The sequence below is a fragment of the Columba livia genome, chromosome 4 (genome assembly GCF_036013475.1).
Source record: "Columba livia isolate bColLiv1 breed racing homer chromosome 4, bColLiv1.pat.W.v2, whole genome shotgun sequence".
Taxonomy (NCBI): Eukaryota; Metazoa; Chordata; class Aves; order Columbiformes; family Columbidae; genus Columba; species Columba livia.
Genome location: NC_088605.1, coordinates 78,400,574 through 78,420,118, shown reverse-complemented (window position 1 = coordinate 78,420,118; position 19,545 = coordinate 78,400,574). Strand labels below are relative to the sequence as shown.

General features: G+C 47.6%; 1 protein-coding gene across 2 annotated transcripts; it reads left to right on the top strand.

The window, feature by feature from the left end:
- The first annotated feature begins 6,552 nt into the window (after nt 1-6,552).
- Nucleotides 6,553-18,810, top strand: PPEF2 (protein phosphatase with EF-hand domain 2). 2 transcript variants are annotated; one of them, XM_065062883.1, is made up of 16 exons: nt 6,553-6,825; nt 8,619-8,746; nt 9,215-9,272; nt 9,961-10,136; nt 11,169-11,283; nt 12,182-12,228; nt 12,670-12,836; nt 12,921-12,957; nt 13,047-13,196; nt 13,479-13,814; nt 14,808-14,993; nt 15,630-15,772; nt 16,231-16,337; nt 16,825-16,988; nt 17,509-17,596; nt 18,209-18,810. In XM_065062883.1, exons 1-16 carry the CDS (start codon nt 6,765-6,767, stop codon nt 18,385-18,387), a joined length of 2,142 nt encoding a protein of 713 aa, XP_064918955.1. In that variant the 5' UTR covers nt 6,553-6,764; the 3' UTR covers nt 18,388-18,810. The 2 variants fall into 2 exon arrangements, with proteins under 2 accessions (XP_064918955.1, XP_064918954.1); XM_065062882.1 differs by having other exon boundaries at nt 12,670-12,957.
- Nucleotides 18,811-19,545: the final 735 nt, after the last annotated feature.

The following is a 19,545-nucleotide window of genomic DNA, read 5'->3' as shown; positions in this document are numbered from 1 at the left end:
ACTGAGCCTCGGTACGGTCCCATTCCTTATAACCCTCGGAACTCCACCCATCACCCCCTGCACTGTGTACCTGCTCATCTCCCAGCCGGACAACCTGCCCCATGGACTCGTGAAGATGCAGCTGCTGCCGCTGCGCCCTCACAATGCTGGTGTCCGCAGTGGAAAGGTGCTGTTCCCACGCTTGAGATCCTCTGAGTCAGGGGCCGTGCAGCCCAGGGTCTTATAAGTATTAGTGAAGATTGACGCAAAAAATACATTGAATGTCTTGGCTTTTTCTTGATCCCTATTAGGTGACCATCACCAATGTTTTCCTTAGATCTCCTCTTGCTAATAATGTACTTAAAAACCCTCTTGTCTGACACAACACTGATCAGTTTCAGCTGGCCTTTGTCTTCTACCTGCTCCTGCAAGCCATGGCCCTGTGATCTTCCTGCAAAGCCGGACCTCACTGCCAGGGCTTGCACGGCTTCTTTTCTCCTCCTAAGCTGTCAGAGGAGTTTCCTGTTCAGCCAGGCTGGTCTTCTGCTCTTGTGTCTCGACTGGAGCCACCGGGATTGTCAGCTCCTGTACTTCTGAAAGGGGGTTATTAAAAACTGACCAGCACTCATGGAGCCCTAAGCCCTCAAAGGCAGATTCCCAGGAGACAGGGAAAGGAGCATTGAGTTTGCTCTCTTGAAATCCAGGGTTCCAGTGTCGCTGACTGTATTTCTCATTGCACCACACATTTTAAACACAACCATTTCATGATGATGCATGTAGTCTTAAAGAGGACCCCTAGAGATATGAAAAGCACTGATCTAGCAACAGCAGAGGTTGTGGAACATAGCCATAGATTTTCAGCCTGTTAAATGAGTGGTTATTTGGTGTCTGGTAAGGAACTGCAGCTCAAGGAGTAGCTGTGTGCACAGCTGGAGACTGGTTATTTTATTCATCAGACATCAGAAGCTGAAATACAGAAGGGTTTAAAGAGTCAACCCAGATGATGCCTTCACTGGACACTGAGAGTTGTACCGGGGAGACAGTGATCCGATCGAGTGTTTGGTCAGAGCACTGTTTCCAGATACGTGCAATGTCATTTGCAGTATTTGTGTGTCGGTTATGCAAACTGTTCCAGAGAGCGCTTTCTGCAGCTGTGGGCACTTTATCTCCTTGCCCTGAGTCTGGTAAGTGTCATAACCTACTTACCTGCATCCCCTACTTCTGCCTGAATAATGCGCTGTAAGCTTTGGCTTGACCCAGTTTGCTCAACGGTGTGAGCGCGCGATTGCCAGAACCCATAAAGTTGAAAAACGGAGAGTTCCTGGAGAAAGGTGTAAATAACAGAGGTTCTGATGTCTGCGAGGTTTCAGAATGTTGTGTCTTTACTACGCAGAGCAGGCAATGACCCCTGATCCCAGCAGGTTTTCTTTACGCAACAGCCGCCCACGAGGACAGACGCAGGAGTCCTTGCAGGTGTAATTCTGCGTGCTCTCCTGCCCTGGGCGGTGTGAGGCTGATTACCCCTGGCAGGGCTGTGTTCATCTTCCCGTGTGTTCAAACAGGTCCGGAGGGAGTGTATGAATATGGGTAGCCACGAACACTCAGGAACAACTGTCCGCTCCTGTCCCGTCGGTGTGTGCCCAGCTGTTCAGAACTTGCTCGGGCCCAGCCACTGAGCAGGGTATTGAAACGTGTGGGGGGTGAGATTTAAGAAAGAAAACTAGATTTGAAGAGGTCTAATTTTATTTTGCTTTTTTTTCTTTAAAATTATTTTCTTAAAGAAATCATTGCATTCCACCTGTTTATAAACACTCAGGTATCCTGATAAGCAACAAAAGAAAACCTTCATGCCTACTTGGGCTGTGGTGGTGGTGCGCTTTCTGTGCTAAGCAGCAGGGTATATGGCTGTCTGGTCTTAGTTTTAATGATATGTGAAAACGCAGACACCTAAGAAACTGGTGAATTGTCTTACAAACCAGATGATTTAACTTGTGAAATGTGTTGAGCTCCTTTTTTTCCTAAAAACTGAAATTGAACAATTCTTTCTCTCTGCATTTTTTATCAATACTTTCAATAAAACCATCTTAACAATGCTGGAAACACTAAAATGTAGCACTAATTGTTTTCAGAGGGTTTGGGTGGTTTGTGGCATCTTGTTTGTTTGTAGTTTTTTTTTAAATAGGGTCATTTATAGTTATTTTAATAACTTGCTGATCATCCCTCTATTTGAGATTTCATCTGTTTCGTGTCTCCCCTTTTAGAGACTGAGAAGTAAAAGAGCTTTTCTGTTTTCTCAAGGCCTGTCAGATTCATGACTTAGAATTGTTGAGTAATTAAATAGAACTAAGTTAATTACATTATCCTCCTTCCACCCTTTTGTTTCTGCAGTATAGATTCCCTAGCTACAAACTCCAAAGACTTTGTTCAGCCCAGCACAGGGACTGGGTGAAACCTTTAGTTCTCTTTCCTCCAGAAGTCTGCATTTCACAAAAGGCAGCTTGGAAGCGTGTAAGGGCTGAACCTCCAGATGAGAGTGGCCACCATACCGTATTTCTCATTCCTAATCCCCCCAGTAATCCTAATCCATTTCAGACCTGTAGCCTTTCTTAAGCATCACATGGCAGAGGATTCTTAAGGTTGCTCAAAACAAGGGTGCAGTAGCTGAGTGGATGCTCTGCCCTTGCTGCAGAGCAGCACACGTTCTGTCCCGCAGGTGCCCAGGAACAGCTTACTTCATTAGTGACATTCCGAGCAGGGTTTCTGAGTCTGTAATCAAGCAATGCAGAGATGATTACTCACTTTGGGCACTGAATGCAAACAAAACTTTTGAAAGTGGAGAGCCTCTATTGTGCTTATCTTAATAAATCCACACATTAGAAACTGGCCGCAAGGTAAGTTGCATTTTTCTTTTTTATTCTCAGCAATGTTTAGTGTCTGGAAGTAGTTCCTCAGCAGCCCTGCTTAGAGGCAAGATATTCCTTTTATATGTCAAGCTGTATACAAGTGTGCTGGGAGTTTTTTCTCTGAAATTCTTCTTTTTGGTGCTGCAGTAACTGTGCAGGCGCAGAGGTCAGTGCATGTGTAAAATGAAACGAGCTTTACCACCTCCTTTCCAGCTACGGGACTTGCTAAGTCTGACGTACACGTGGCACATCGGTATTTACTCTAAGACGGCAAGGCAGTATCATCACTTTACCTAGAATTAGCTGGCATTTTTGTTATTCGGAGTGGGATATCACCAGATGAATCAGCAGCTTGTGTTCGAAGAGCTGCAAGGCTGAGTATGCTACCCGATGGCTTGGGAGGCGTATGTGGAGAGTGGCTGTTACGTGCTTCTCCTGCCCTCAGGACACTGAAGTCTGCTGAACAGGGAACGTGCATCTTTTCTGCGCTTCTGTGAAACTTCACTGTTCTGTTAATTTTCTATATCCAGATCTGGCTCTTGAGCCCAAGCTTTTTTGCTGGTTTAGTTCTGCCCTGGTTTCAGTACAAACAGTAGGTTTTACCACTTGCCTTTCCTTAGCACGCGCTTACTGCAGCTGCTCTATGCAGTAGTGCATTCCAGGGCCTTGCAGGAGAGTATTGCAGTGGGGAAAACCTGTTTCAGGGGCCTTCCAGCTGCGCCAGAGAAAATGTGAGCATCTCTGCAGGAGGGGAACGCTGGCCCAGAGCAAGGGGAGAAAGGAGCGGTCGGTAGCCGGCTGTTTCCTGATGCATTGTTTCGTCTCACCTGGTTGTTCAGTACAGCCTGTATTTAAGGTGATGCCAACTGTTCAAGTTCATCAGGCCTTCCAGGCTGTGTCTTTATGGGCCCCTGTTCCTTTTTTCTCTTGGGTACAGGATTTTGGGTAGGGGAGGGGTGCATGTCACTGTTGGGTGGATGAGGAAGGATCAGCGGGGCAGAGCAGCTATTTCATCCTCGCTTCTCCCACCCCCGAAACCGGTTTGATTCCACTGCATGCTCTAGTTTATCCGTGTGCACTCCTTTGCTCAGGCTGTGGCCCTCAGAAAAATATAAGGGCAGGAAAGTGAAAAAGTTCACAGCCCAGGGGGTTGTTTGGGAGAGACTGTTGGCGACCGTTCAGGACAGAGGAGACGGGGAGGTGCTGCTGCCCCTGCTTGCCCTCTCCAGGTGCTCCTCGGGCACACCAGTACAAACGTTTGTTTGCTCTGCGGGGAAGGAGGGAGGTGAGGAAAAGTCTTCTCCTGTATCTCAAAGGTGATCTCAAACCCAAGGTCACGTTTTATCAGAACGGAGAGACAGTACCCCTGAACGCAGCAGGGTGGCAAGTAAAGTACCTAACTCAGTACCTGAGCGCTTGCTTCCAATTTGTTCTCCATTTTTCAAAAGTGATCTGGAAGCATTCTAGTTCCTGAACAGACTTTTTTGCTCTTGCTTGCATTTTCAAAGGTATCTTTAAAGGCACACACCTCTTCCAAAAAGCTGAAGCATCTGGCTTCCTTTGAGGCCGGTACTTTCAGGTTCCAAAGCAGCACAGAAGACTCATCTAGGCACGCAGGCTGTGTTGAGCTCCGGAGTGGAGGAACAGTTGTCTACACTAACTATGTTTCATGTCTTTCTTTTCCTGGAACTGGCGTAGATCTGGTCCTGCGGACTGAGCTGCCACCAGCAGCTGGAGCGTGTCTGGTGTCCCTGCGCCGGCTGCCCCGCGCTGCCCTGCCCTGCCGCTGGAGGGCGCCGAGCGCAGCTGCTCGGGGATGGCTTTTTCCAGAGCAAGCTCTGATACAGAGCGCATCGTTCATATCGCTGCTTCTCTGGAGAGCTCATACCTCCTGAAATCTTCAGCTGCGTGTCTTTGAAAAGACATGTTTGTTTGGACGGCCAGATGGGAATTACAAGTCTACGTTCAGGAATTCTGAGTTTGGAAATGTGCTTTTTTCCTGAAACGAGACTTGCCTTGTACAGGAGGTTACAAATGAGAGCCTTACATGTTAGGGATTCTGATTTTTGTGTGTAATTGTCTGTTTGAGTAGTTAATAATCTGAAAAGTTGTCAGAGTACCTGCACTGTGAAGCACAAAGACCATAAAGTACCAGCTGTAATTGGGCATAATTCAGGCCATTTTTGGCACCCATATGAAACAACGTTCTTAGAATAGAATTAGAGCCGCAGGTGTTTTGTTGAGAGCATTGCTACGTGTGCTCCTGTTGAGTCACCCAGGTACTGTGAAGATGGTGCAGTTTGGCATTCTGGGCAAGGTAGAGAATTCCATCATTTAATCTGCCTTAGGTACGTTCCACGCTGAAAAGTTGCTTGGCACGGCTGGTGTTCCTGAGCAAACACTGCACGTGCTCACCTTCTGCAACGGCAGCCGGGTTCCTTCCATGAGCATTTCTGCACATCTGTGGCTATTCCGAGAGGCAAAAGGGCTGCAGGAAGTGAGACAAGACAGACTGTTCCCTGTGCTGGGAGGTACCTCTGCACTCACGCTGTCCTCACCCTTCACAACCCTTGAGCTGTGGTCTCCTGCAACCACCAGGCTGAACACTTTTGCAGGTGGATTTTTCCTTCCCTCCGTTCCTCAGCTTTCTCCTTCCCCAGTTCTGGGTCAGGACAACAATCTGTTTAATTCCCATGCGATACAGCCTGGGACCGCTTTGGCAGTAGCACACGGAGTTGTGGTCTTCCTGCTCTTTTTTTTGTGAGAGGAAACATGTCTGACTGTGAATGGCATTCTGGCTGTGCTCAAAGACAGAGGTTTCGGAGTATGACCTAATCTTGAAACAGGATCCATTTGCTCTGACCAGAGCTTTCTGCAACAGCGAGATGACCAAAGTCTGACTGTCCTGTCCTTTTACACTGGCCGGCACCTGAGTAATAGATGGCATAGTATAATGTAATGTAATATAATACAATATGCCCCCACACTCCAGCAGTTCCATGAGGTGAAGAAAAGCAGTGTTTAACAAAGCTGATTATTTTCTTATGATAGCTAATTGTTATTTCAGACTTATCTCCCCCGTAGCTGTGGCACTACAAATAGATTTAAACACCGTCTGTGTGTTCCTTGCTCATGAGAGTTATCCTTCACAGATGGCTATGTCCATGAATATTTGCATAGACTGATTGTTAACGAATCAATTTAATGACTTTGGCGCTTCCAGATCAATACCCCAAGCCTTGGCCTTTTCTCTTTTCCTGCCCAGTGTACGAATGGCTCCCACAAGCAGCCATGTGTAGCGCTCCAGCGCTTTCGTCAGGTGCTCCGGCTGGGCGTGAGGAAGCGGGGAGGCAGCACCAGGATTCCCAATGTCATCAGCTCTCGGAGCTCAATCAGTCCTGTTTTACTGTAGCGTCCGAAATGACGGTTCAGGACAAAGACTGCCATATTGCTAAGAGTTTAACAGCCTAAATTAGGCATGTGATGCGTTGTGAGAGCACACGAATGCCTGATTTATACATCTACTGTACAATTACCATACCTAGATATACCATGTCTTCTATTTTTATACAATTAGGAAGGTGCTGAAATGATTCCTATTCATATAGCTGACTTGAAATTTGAGTAGCAAGACAGAGGTCCTCATCCCAGATTGTCTAGAAGACAACAAAGTAGCTGGAAGAACCTGGTAGTAGAAGATGTAGTTGGGCACAAGGCAAGACATCTGCTTGCTGATCTTAATGAGTGTTAATATATTTAATTATAGATTCTCGGCACTGTGGGACATGTTGCAGCTGTTTTGATTCTGACCGAATGGTCTTCCATGCATCTCTCGTGGTTTTGGTGATACTGGCAACGTTCTAGGAGCACTGGTTGCAGAACATGGGGTCTGGTAGCTCTGTAAATGTCAACTACAAGTATTCTCTACAGAAGTCTGAAAATGGTGAGTGATTCTTTGCAAAGTAATCTTTTCCTATGTGCTCCTGTCCATCTCTTGGGAGGTTTCAGTGGATGCATTTGTTTCCCGAGTTAACTGCTTTTCTCGATAGTATTGAGGCGAGGTCACGTCTTCCCGTATCCTGTGATGAGGAGTCCCAGCTGTCAGGCAGCAGACCGACAGGCTTGAGAAGATAACAGCTATTTAGACCAGGATTAGATGAACATCAATCAAACCCTGACCGGAAATGAAGCGGCAGAAAGGAATTGCGTTAGAACTAATGTCCGATGGGTTCATCAGTTGCTGGCTGAGATGAGTGCTGCCACGTGCTGCAGGGAGAGATGGTGTCACCCTGCTGCTTCCCCTGGACTCCTCTCTGCGTCAGTGGCGCAGGACTGGTAAAGCAGAAGCGTTAGCAAAGCCAGAGTAAATCCGGTTCTACAGAAGGTTAAGATGGTGTGGCTAAGAAAAGCTGAAAAGCAAAAAGTGTGCTTTTTCTTAAATTCTGTCAGCACAACACTCCTAATCTCTGCTCATGATCCAGACGTGTTCGTGGCTCTCGAGGCTGTGAAGTGATTTATTTTCATGAAACCCTCGGTGCGATAGCGTCAGGTTTCTGGGTGTGCGCTCAGGTCTGCTATGGAACTAAGGGACTTTATGAGTCAGACTTTACACATAAGGAAGCATAAAAAAATCAACAGATTATTTTGTTGTTTCGTTCAGTTACCAGCACTGGCAGAACAGCAGCAGGCTGCGAACTATTCACAAAGTGCTTTGAAAGCAAAAATAGCAATTAGATTTAGAAATGAAGAGCATGGGCATACTGTTGTGATTCAGCCTTTCTCATTTGTTGAAAAACCCCACCTTTCATTTACGTATGTTAGAGTTGTCCGGTGCCTACAGCACCACAGAACCATGGACTTTCCCAGCAACTTCAGGACAATTTCCTGATAGTGGCTCATCTACAACAAAGTGTAACATGACCTGAGTTACTTATTAGAAACTGCTTTCGATTCCCATGGCAGTAAAATACCTCTGAATTTCTTGATCTGGTTTTCCAAATCCTTCGATTGTGTCCCCCACTCTCAGGCAAGCGGTTATAAATGGTTTCAGAGGAGGAAGACAATACTCATTTGCTGCGGATTTGTGCATAGTGCTGCTGTTTTGGCAGGCTCTCAGTAGCTCATGTCATGATGTATCAATCAGTTTACCACTTGCATCCTCATCAAATGTGGATAAATCTCTTTCTCTTCCTTTTTTGTTATTTTTTTCTAAACTAGCACAAACACTGCCAGATCTGGTAAATTAGCATTTTCAGTTGCAGAGTCATTAAGTGGCCAAAGATCTGTCCCTCTTTTCACTGTGTGGGTTCATTTTGTCTTTATTTTATTCCATTCCAAGATAATGGTATGTTAACATCTATGCTAGAATGGATCCCCTCTGAAGCTCTTCCAGAACTGCAAAAGCGGAGGTATTTATTTGACTTAAAGGGAGGTAGACAAGCCCCATATTTTTAAGGTTCTAGAAGGGGACTTGGTGTCTTGTTTTCTGACGACTCCTTGTGTGGCCTCAGTCAGATCTCTGGTTTCCTGAAGCCCCGGTACCTGGACTGTAAGATGGACACGAAAGTGATGAAGGTAGCTAGAAAGGCAAGAGACAGTCTCTTAGCACTGAAGAACGTGTTTAGATCTTTAGGCCCTAATAAGCTGTTGCTAACGCTGGTGCTGAGGAGCCAGCAGCCATGGCAGGTTATGTCAGCTGCTGCAGCTCAGCAGGCTGCCTCTGGTTTTCTCCTCCAGCTTTCAAGGCAGCCGTCTTGATCCAACGGTGGTATCGGCGCTACGTTGCTCGGCTGGAAATGCGCCGCCGTTGCACCTGGAGAATCTTTCAATCCATCGAGTACGCTTGTGAGCAGGACCAGATCAAGGTGAGGTGCAAAGGAAAACAGTAGGTGGGAAAATACATCCTGCGTGTGCACCTGCCTGTTTATTTCCTGCCTGCTTGTGTGTGATGAAACCCTAAGTGACAGACCTTGAAAGCGAGCTATAAGGAGCGTTTCACACCCTAAGCCTTTTCCCGAGTCTGGACACAAAAGCAAGCCTCGTTGGTTTATTTTAACTTTGATTATTATGCTTTTATATGGTTGCCTTGCTGTTAGGGGAGAGAGGAAAGGCTTACAGGTGTACTTTGGTCTGTATGGCTGAATGTACAGCTACTTTTTTGACTTCATCACCAGATACGCAAAACTAGAATCGGTATAGTATGATTTGCTGTACATAGCAGACAACGTGAGAAGCACATAGATAGTACTTCCAGAAAGCAGATGGCGCTAAGGTGCGGCTCTGTAGCACTTCATTCCAGGGCGCATGATGGTGAGCTCTCTCTCTTCTTGCAGCTTCACAACTTCTTCAGTTACCTCATGGACCACTTCACACCGAGCAGCAGCAAAGAGAGTAAGTTTCCATGGGCCGTTTGCAGACGTGGCACCGGCAGCTCAGCAGCTTGCACCCTGTACTGGTTTGTGGCCCTTCAGGATGGCAAAGGGGGCCAAGAGAGTCTGAAGAGTGACGGTGTCAGGCATGTGGACGGGGAGTGAGCTGGCTGGGGTCTGCCAGAGCTGCGCGAGGGATGTCGGCAACTCCGACTCCTTGTGAGCTTGAAGGGGCCTCAAGAGCTCAGTATGTTATCTCTGAGCACTGTTAGAAATCTGCCTTTGTTCACTGATCCTGGGTAACTAGGGCGCTGCTCCAGGTTATTGATTTGATTCATACTTAGTCTCTCTCTTTGAATTGTGGAGGGAAACAAGTGTTGTGAGAACCAAGACAGTTTCTGTCTGAGTCTGCAGAGAGCATGATATGCTATTTCTTAGTGCTGGGAGCTTGCTCGTGAGCTTAGGCCTGAAATCTGATGGTAGCATGTCAAAATAAACTATTGACTTTGCTGGCCACAACTTGCTGAAGTGCTGGCTCCTTCCTTTCTAGCTGCCACCCTTTCTCTCACAACCACCCCGCATATTTCACAGCAAAGCTCTGTTGAGGAGGATTTTTTTTCCATATCTGGTGTACTGAGACAACTTAACTTTGTCTTGTCTCTTTCTCCCTTTTTTCTTTTCATAATCAAACCACACAATCTGTCATCCAGGGGATTTTATCAGTCGCATGTTCGTAAGTGGGGAAAGCGTCAAAGAGGCAGAGCTGGAAAAATACTGTGACTACGAATCCCTGGAGGTGCCAGACTCCTACACGGGACCCCGTCTCTCTTTCCCACTCCTTCCTGACCACGCGACTGCCTTGCTGGAGGCTTTCAAACAGAAACAAGTAAGGATCCCCAAAGGAACCACGTTTCCCCTTCTTTCTCTGCACAGAGGTGTAGGATAGACAATTCGGTTTTAGACTTCCTAACCAACTAAGCTGACTGGGGTATAACGAGCTTACAGGCTGTTAAGCAAAGCTGGGGTGGAAATGATCTTGTGGATATTTCCCCCCGCCATAATTACTTTTTTCCTTTCTGAAAATGCATTTCTGACAAAACTGCAAACTTTTCCCAGCTGTGTGTCCATAGTAACGTAAATTTCAGTTTCAAAGGAAAAAAGCCCCATGGAAAAAAGTCCATGTTGAAACCATGTCATTTTTTGTTGCAATTCCTCAGTTTACAAGAAATGTATAGGATGGCCTAGATGGAAACAGCCAATTAAAATTTCCTTTTATGCCATGCAACTTTGACTCCTATTTAAAATGTGAAATGAGGGGTTTTGCCGAGGAAGTCCAGCACCAGCCCAGCAGCGCCAACGAGCCCTCACACAATTGCAGTGTTCTGCTGCCACCCTCCGTCACGCTGCAGAACTGCAAAACAGCCCAAAACATCCTTCTCCAAACAAAACCACTTCGCAAACAAACGTCTCATGTGTCTTTAACATGAAATGCTTGCAGCCTGGCTTTGAGCAAACATATCTCTGCAGGATACACAGCAGCTCAGGGCCTGGCTTAATGTGGAGAAGATTAAGACCTGTAGGAACAGCTTCTTACCTGTGCAGGGCTGGAATTTCTCTCTTCTGGAGGTGCTGTTGCCTGGCGGATCCAGCCTTGGTCACAGGGCTTCTGTGTTCTCTTGCCAGCCCTGCAGTGCCGAGGCTGGGCTGCTTTTGGCAAGTCTTTTCCATCCTGCCGTTGCCCAGTATTTGTCTCATCTTGTTGGTAAGCCCGTAGGTCAGTGCTGACCGTTGTCCCGTCGAGAGCTGTGTGGCAGTTCCTGCCCTCCAGGCTATCGTAGTGGGGCCTTTTAGACACAGCAGCGTTGCTGCTCAGAGGTCACCGATTTCCTGCTTTAATCCCTTCACTTTCTCCTAGTAGCAGCTCCACGCTCGCTATGTCTTAAACCTTCTGCACGAGACCAGGAAGCACCTGAAGCAGTTGCCAAACATCAGCCATGTCTCCACCTGCTACAGCGAGGAGGTCACGGTGTGCGGTACGCTGGGGCGGGAGGGCGCTGCGCAGGCTCTGCGGCAGTGGGCAAGCTGTCAGTCGCACGAGCACGATGCCTTTGTCCGTACTGCAGTCTGTAAGCAAAACGCATGTTGCTTTGAGAGGCAGCTGGGGCTGTCTAAAACATGTGGGTTCTCCCTGTGACGCTGTATCGGAGCTGCTGCCAAGACTGGGCTGGAGCGAGTCTGCTCCATGGCCCTGCTGCTGCTTGGTGTGGAACGGGACAGGGGTTTGTCTGTGGGGTCTGCATTTGGCTTCCAGAGAGATTTGGGGACATGTCATTAAAAACCCCTGCCCCTAGATGGTAGCATTTAGCTTGGCATAGCCTGCTTGAAGCACAGTGATTGTAAAAATGCGACGAGAGGAAGAGGTATGGATGGAAAATATAAGGATATATATATTTGTCCAGGGGAAGATAAGAGCGATAATGATAGCCCAAAATTATTGTTACACATTGGAGCAAAGCTTTAAAGAGTTTTTCAACTGGATTCCAATTTGTCCCCAAACTAGGAGTCATTTTCCTAAAGCACAGAAACTGCACCCAGTCAAGGACTGGCCTCAAATATCAGTCATTTCGCGTCCTGAGGCCTGGGATTAGTTAAACAGCCAGGTCCTGGGGCTGTTTTGGCTGAGTCTTTTTAGCAGCAGCAGATGACTTCAGATCCTTTGAGTCCTAGCAAGTAATTTGAGAGATAAAGCTTTTCACCATTGTTTTCCTGCTCTAGGACTAATCTTTAAACTTTGAGATATTCCTGAAAAATACGTACTTGTACCTTGAACTTCCCAAAATATTTCGGTGGTCACTCAGTTATCACAGGTAGTTATTTATTGGTGTCTTTTAAAGGCAAACGTACTGTGACTTGTCTTTTTGTGCCCATTAGGAGACCTGCATGGACAGCTGGATGACTTGTTCCTCATATTTTACAAGGTAGGCAGCGTATTTGGAGAGGGAGGCCGGCCAGGCATTGTGAGAGGTATCATATGGGTCATGCTGAAAAGCACGTGCAGAACTGGGCCCTTCACGTGTGATTCTCAAGGTCAATTTGATCTGTTTTAAATGGTTTCATAAAGCAGCAGCTTATTCCCTTGCTGACTTTGAAATCCAGGAGAAGTGAAGCGTTGTGATATACATTTGGGAAGTGCCAGTGGACATTTCTGTGAGTTCTGATACCAATGGCATCCCCTCCTGACTTATAGCTTTCACTTTTTAATGCATGTCCCACTGGGAGCCCACAGGATAAAAGTAAGAGTCAGGATCTATTGCATAAGGTAACCTGGGGCAGGAATGGGAGAAGGTGCAGCTGGGGCAGACGTATACTGGGATCACAGGGAGGCCTCTCTAACATGCTTCTGTTCCTTGCTTTTACAGAATGGCCTTCCTTCCCCTTCCAAGTCCTATGTGTTTAACGGGGACTTTGTAGACAGAGGCAAACAGTCCCTCGAGATCCTCGTCATCCTCTTTACCTTCCTCTTGATCTATCCCAAGGAGGTTCACCTCAACCGCGGGAACCACGAGGACCACATGGTGAACTTACGGTACGGGTTCTGTGCGGGGCTGATCGGGATGTCAAGGGTGTCGCTGCGAAACCTCACTGAACTTTCTTTCCCCTGTTGCTTTAGCTACGGTTTTGCCAAGGAAGTAATGCAGAAATACAAGGTGGGCAAACATTTGTGTCTCTTTTACCACGAGATGCAGACTTTGAAGGCTTGATGCTTCATCTTTTCCTTTCTGACCTGTCTTCCTAGGTGCATGGGAAGAAAATCTTGAAGATGGTTCAGAATGTCTTCTGCTGGCTGCCCCTGGCCACCCTGATTGATCAGAAAGTCCTTGTTATACATGGGGGCATCTCTGACACCACCGACCTGGACATGCTTGAGAAAATTCAAAGGAACAAAGTAGGTTTTATTTCTTAGATACTGCAAGAGACAACAGTGCTTGCTGATTTGTGGCGAGGAGGCAGTCAGGATGGATGTAGACCAGCTGTAAACCAAGAATAGCATATCCGAGAGGATGGCACTAGTCACCTCCCACAATTAATCAGCGCTTGATGACAGCAAAGACAATCGAGGCTCGGAGACTTGGGTCACTTGACAGCCTTCCAATGGAAGCTGTTAGAGCTGGAGACGAAGGTTTCCAAGCGGTGTGACCAGCTCTCTTTTCTCTCTTACCTCTTTCAGTTTATTTCTGTATTAAGAGGGAAGAAAAGAAAGGAGTCGAATGCAAATGTGGAAACAAAGGAAATAAACGGAGAGAGCAAAGCAGAGTCTGAGCCAGGCGAGAAAGAGGCAGCCCTCAGTTTGTGTCCGCAGCCCCGGCCAACCCAGGCTCCCAGCATGACCAACAGGCTGGAGTTCTCCAGGTGGGTCCGGCAGACGGTGCAGGAGCAAATCGAGTGGTGCCGCCGGCTGGTGGACATCAGCGAGTCGGAGGACGAGGAGCTCACCTATTCCAGCATGGTGTCCTTGACGGATCTGGACGGGCCATGCTGGACTCGCCAGGAGGAGTGGAAGCAGGTGAGCAGTGTGGCCCTGTGCTCGGTGGGCTGTGGGTGCCTCCTGAGGGTTTGTTCCTCTGTTATGAGCAATCTCAGTATGAAAAGTGTGGGTCGGTGCACAGACCGCTCTGCAGAGAGACTTTTGCAGCTTCAGGTAGTGGAGTTTCAGAGCAACTCAGCACTGAAATTCTGGTGGGCAGGCTAATGGGGTTTGTGCTCCATTGTCCCTCCTGCTCTGTCTCCCCAGCCAGCCTGGTGTTGGTCATTCTGTGGACAGAGTGGTCACGAGGGCTGTGCTGTGAGCCGGGGGTCTCAGCTGCTTGGGGATGTTCTGTTAGATACCTGTGCTACATGCAGCCCATCCTATGGCACGATTCCCTAGCAACCGAAGAGCTGTGCAGGACAGTCACCTGGGAGGATGGAGCTGTGTGTGAGGCTGGTGCCAGCTGCTGTTCTGCTGCCTTTCTCCCATCCGGCTCTTTACTGGGCTTTTGGCTTTCTGTGCTCTGGGATCTTGGTTTTGTGTCAGACCAGTCTGTAAGCCACTTCTGTGCACTCTGAAACCATTTGTTACTTAGTTCTTGTTACATATGACATCCTGGCATTGCACACCTTATCAGCATAAAGCTATATATTGAGGTCAGGGTTAAAGAGATTAAACTTTAATCCAAATAGTGGTTACTGAGTCGGCACTTACTTAAAGTACTGAAGGCTGCAGAATGTCCTGGCTAGAGAGCAAAGGGGTTTAATTCTAAGCCTGCTCATGGCCTCAGGATCTGCTGGTGTTCTTGCCTGTGTTTTGGGATGGAGAAGGACAGGTAAGGCTTTTTGAAATCTCAGAGGCAGCAAAGGGAAAGCCTGTATCAGGCCTAATTTATGGACTCTCCTCTGCCCCCAGACACTTTGTGTGTGTCTGTAGCTCTAGGCCAATAATAATGTCACCTCTGTGGTGGATCAGCCTGTGACATCTGCTGGGTACATTTTACTCAGTGAACTTTTCCAATCCTTTCAGATTCTAGACATCCTCTGGAGCGACCCCATGCCTCAAGAGGGCTGCAAAGTAAATACAGTGCGAGGTGGTGGCTGCTACTTTGGGCCTGACGTGACAGGGAAGATCCTTGAGAAGTACAACTTGCAGTTCCTCATCCGCTCCCACGAGTGCAAGCAAGAGGGCTTTGAGTTCTGTCACAACCGGAAGGTCAGTGAGGGGGACGGCGTGAAGGATCCTTGTGTTTCCCTGGTGGCTTGTCTCAGCTCTGCATTCCTTCCAGCACATACAAAATCCTGAGCAGCCTTAGTGGGAGTGAAGTCTTGGGTCAGGGCAGCCTGGAGCCACCTGCTCCGTTGGGGTCATCTGCTGTGCAGGCAAAGCACGTCCCTGTGCATGGTAGCTGAGAAGGGATCGGAACCTGCTTGTGCCTTCGCCCCCACTTACAGCAGCTGTTTCTGAAGATGATGTACAAAAGGGTGTTGTTATAATACTAAGCTGCTGCAGCAGAGTTTTGCTCTCAGGAGATTCAGGGTCCCTTCAGGGATTTCAGCCGGGGCACTTCGCCTCCGCTCCCTGCAGGGGAGCGTGGAAGTTTGTTGGGGGAGTACAGTGAAATCACAGAAGCCCAGTTTGTGGCTGTGAGACCAGTGCCACCCTCAAGGAACTTGTACCTGTAAGGCTCCCAGGCCAGCTGCCACCTCACTCTTCCTTTTCCACAGAAAACATGTTGCTTTCACAGTCTGTTGACTCCAGCTGGGATCCATTGCATTGTTTTCACTGATACACACATATATATAATAGAGGATTTATGTACTGACTTTAAATGCCTCTTTTGGGCGTTAGGTGCTGACCATATTTTCCGCTTCAAACTACTACGAGATTGGCAGCAACAGGGGAGCCTACGTGAAGCTGGGACCAGACCTCATTCCCCATTTTGTTCAGTACCAAGCGAACAAGACAGCCCATACTCTCACCATGACCCAAAGGCAAGGTTTCTCCAGTTGCTCTGTATTCACTAAGTCAAAATTCTGAAAGGGAGACATTGGGAGCTTTGAGAAAGTTTGACTTTCACAGTGTGATTTACTAAATAATAGCACTAGAGGAGAATTCAAGCTTTGTGCAGAAATTACTGAGAGAAGCTCAAGGTTTCAGGAGGCAGCACTACAGGAGCAGAAAAGGCCTCGTTTTCACAGGCTGCTGATTTTCCAGCTTCTCTTTTCAACATCCAGGTTTAACTTTTGACCCTTGCTGAGATTCCCTTTTGCTTTGTTACTTCACAAACTGCTGCAGGGATTTACTGCAGTGCAAAGCAGCCGTAGCTGTGCAGAGCAGTTGTGCGAGGGTCTGGGCAACCCGTGGGCAGGCCAGGGACTGGGAAGGAGCAGCTTCTCTTGCACTTGGGGGCAAGTCTTTAATGTACTTCTCTCTTTGCTGCATCCTCCAGAATCAGCAGAGTGGAGGAGTCAGCCTTTCGAGCGCTGCGGGAGAAGCTCTTTGCTCACACCTCAGCCCTCATCAGCGCGTTCAAGGCCTACGACACGGATAATACAGGTAAATCTGAGCCAAGAGACTCGGGTTAATTCCCTGGTGGTTCAGGCTTGAAGCAGTCAAGTCTGGTGTGTTACTGTCACAGGAAGAGGCTGTGTCAGACCTCGCCACAGCTTTGGTCCCATTTGCCGCTATTTGGTGTTTCTCTTGGGATGTCTCTAGAGATGGGAAAAGCGAGCGATGTCCTCTGTGGCAGCTGCCTCTGTCAGAGCCTTGGGGAGGGAGCTGCAAGTTCCTCCAGCTGCCGATAGTGCTCTGCTGGTGCAGCACCTGAGACGTGTTGCTGAGACCTGTCCATCTGGGGTGGGAAACAGCAACACAACTTTCTTGTGGGTGGCAGCAACATTGTTCACAAAAGACCTGTACAGCACCTCAAGGGAACAGTGGTATAGCAGGGGTTGGCACGGAAGCAAGCACGTGCCAGTTGTCCTGATGTCCTTTCAGCTGCCCATCTCTCAGAGGTCTCCACGGCTCTTCCTTCTCCTTGCAGGACGGATCTCGCTGAGCAACTGGGCGACAGCAGTGGAGTCAGTCCTGCGCCTGGGGCTGCCCTGGCGAATGCTGCGGCCGCAGCTGGTGCGCAGCACGGCGGACGGCATGCTGGAGTACAAGAGCTGGCTCGACGACTTGGCCATGGAGCAGCGCAGCCAAGAGGTAAGAGTTCACCCCCTTCTGTCAAGGGGTGATGGCAAAGCAGCTCGCAAGATTGTGAGAGAGTGAGAGTGGCTGGTTCCTGGATCATCCGAAATCATGCTGAAGTTGATGGAAAAGCTTGCATTAGTTTGAGAAGTCCAGAGCCATTTAGTCCATTGCAGAAATAAACACATCTGAAATCAAAACCTGGAGGTAGTTCTGGATGCAGGCTTCTGAGCAGTAAAATGACATTTCGTTCTCTGAATCACAGCTTCCTGGTTCCGCCCAGCAAAAACAACTCGGCAATGGTTACAAAACATAGTCCAAGCCAGTGTCTTATCTGCTAGGAAAAGCTGCCTGTCTGGAAGCGGCAGGTTGCTATTGTGCTATAACACAGAGGGTCCATAAGGCGCACACAAAGCAAAGTGCATTGCTGGCAAATTCTTGAGAGAAGTAAACATTTTTATATATGGGATGGTCTGCACCAACTGCTCAGAGCTCTCAGAAAGCACAGAAAGAGTGTGAACATGTTGTCTTTCAGCACATCCAGTCAAGCTTGCTGGAAGTCATTTATCGCAACAGATCCAACCTGGAGACCATATTCAGGATCATAGACAGAGATCATTCAGGTAAGCAGAGGCGTTGGTCACTGCGTTCCATTATTCTGTTGGGCTCCCTTTATTATGTTCAAAGGCTTTTTTATTTAAGGGTTTGGGTTTTTGTCCTCCCTCAGTCAGCATTATTGCCTCAGGAGCTTCTGACGAGGCCTTGTGTGTTTTCACAAACATGAGGCATTTTGAAGGTAAGCGTGCAGTCCAGGTAGAGAATTAATAATTATTGGTTCTGGAGGAGTTCGGAACAAAAATTGTCAATACAAAGACAGTAATGCAGCATACTTGGGCTCTTATTACCTGCTTTCAAGCAGTTATCTCCACCAAATTTGGGAAGCAGACAATATAACAGTCTTTGCCATAATTTGTTTTCCCAAATTGTATGATGTCTCTTTACTGCTTGAGGTTGTGCTTTAGCCAGTGTTCTCCATGCTAAGAAATTTAGTTGCAGCACATGAACTGTACAGTAGGAGTAATTCCTCTCCTTCCTTCAGGGTAGGCAGGCAGCAGGGGTGGGACGAGAGGTCGAACCTGAGCAGGGTCCCTCATTGCACGCTGAGCAGGGACTGACTGGCAGCAGGTGCTCTCGGTGACCTTGCACTGATGGGGCTTGTGCCTTCCCCCCTACAGGTCTCATCTCATTTGAGGAATTCCACCAAACCTGGAAGCTGTTCAGCTCCCACATGAACATCGAACTCACGGACGATGGCATCAATGACTTAGTTCGCAGCATTGACTTCAATAAGGATGGCAACATCGACTTCAATGAGTTCCTAGAAGCCTTCCGCCTCGTCAAACAGTCCCAGTAGCGAGAACCTGGGGGGTTGCCATGTCCAATGCCTTGACTGCCTGCGAAACCAGCGGGAACGCTTCCTACCTAACCGCAGAGCACGCCTGCAGCGCGAAGCACGGAAAAGGAAGGCAGGTACCTGTAGCATTCTTGGGCTGAGAACAGTAGCCAACAGCTGTGTTTCATTTTGGGAAGGCAACAGTAAAATAAACAAGCTGCATCTCAATTCTGACCATTTTTAAAAAGGAGCTGTGTTTTAAGTAGAAGTTCCTGCTCGAAGGGAAGATGCAACTTAGTTTATCTTGTCAATACATGCAATGAAATGGTACAGGTCTGTTCAAGCGCAGTAAAATGGAAGATATTTCTTGTAAGCAGTGTTCTAGCTAGGTAGCAACAGCTCGAGCACAGCTTTCCTTTTAATAAACAGAGTTTTTCCAGACTGCCTTCTCTGTTTGTCAACTCTCTTAGCAACAGTGCTGTTTCCAGCATTTACTTCCCCACTGTTGTCCCTTTGCTGTGACAGGTTTGTTCTCTAAGTTTGAAGCTACTAAGTATGTGCAGTGGAGCAACACTTCTAAAAAACCCAACCTCTCAAATACGTGAAACTGTCTCTTCCGGGGAGATTTTTTTATATCTATTGAGACCCGTATATTTTAAAAGGCCACAGTCATAGGTTGAGCACCAAGTTCTGCTGTGCTTAGGCTGCATGTCTGAGATATTTTCAAAACATGGTACAATTACAGCTCAAAAAAGGAGGGGTTTGAAGTGCTTGCAAAGAAAAACCAGCCTCTTGATCTCAACCAAGGCCCTGTAGCAGCGGCGCTGTGGCAGGCTTCACTGAGACTGCACCCTGGCTGTTGAAAGAGAGAATCCTAACCTCACTCAGTTTCTTATGAGAAGAGCCCCTGCTAGAACCTGCATTGCACATTTGAGATATTTTATTAATTTTATCCAAAATAAAGTAATCCTTTTCCCCTCAATTACAGCTCCACGTATGCTTTTTTTATCTATAGTGGAACTACGCTTCCAAAGCACCTCTCTCCCATGTCCAACACAGGCTCTAGCAGGAGCTCTTTTAAGAAAGCTGTTGAGGATGGAGTTGGTTTTTTCTGCCTTTCAAATTTTATGTACGGAATTTTGTTTTGGTCACTACCATGTCTGAGTTCTTCGGGCTGTA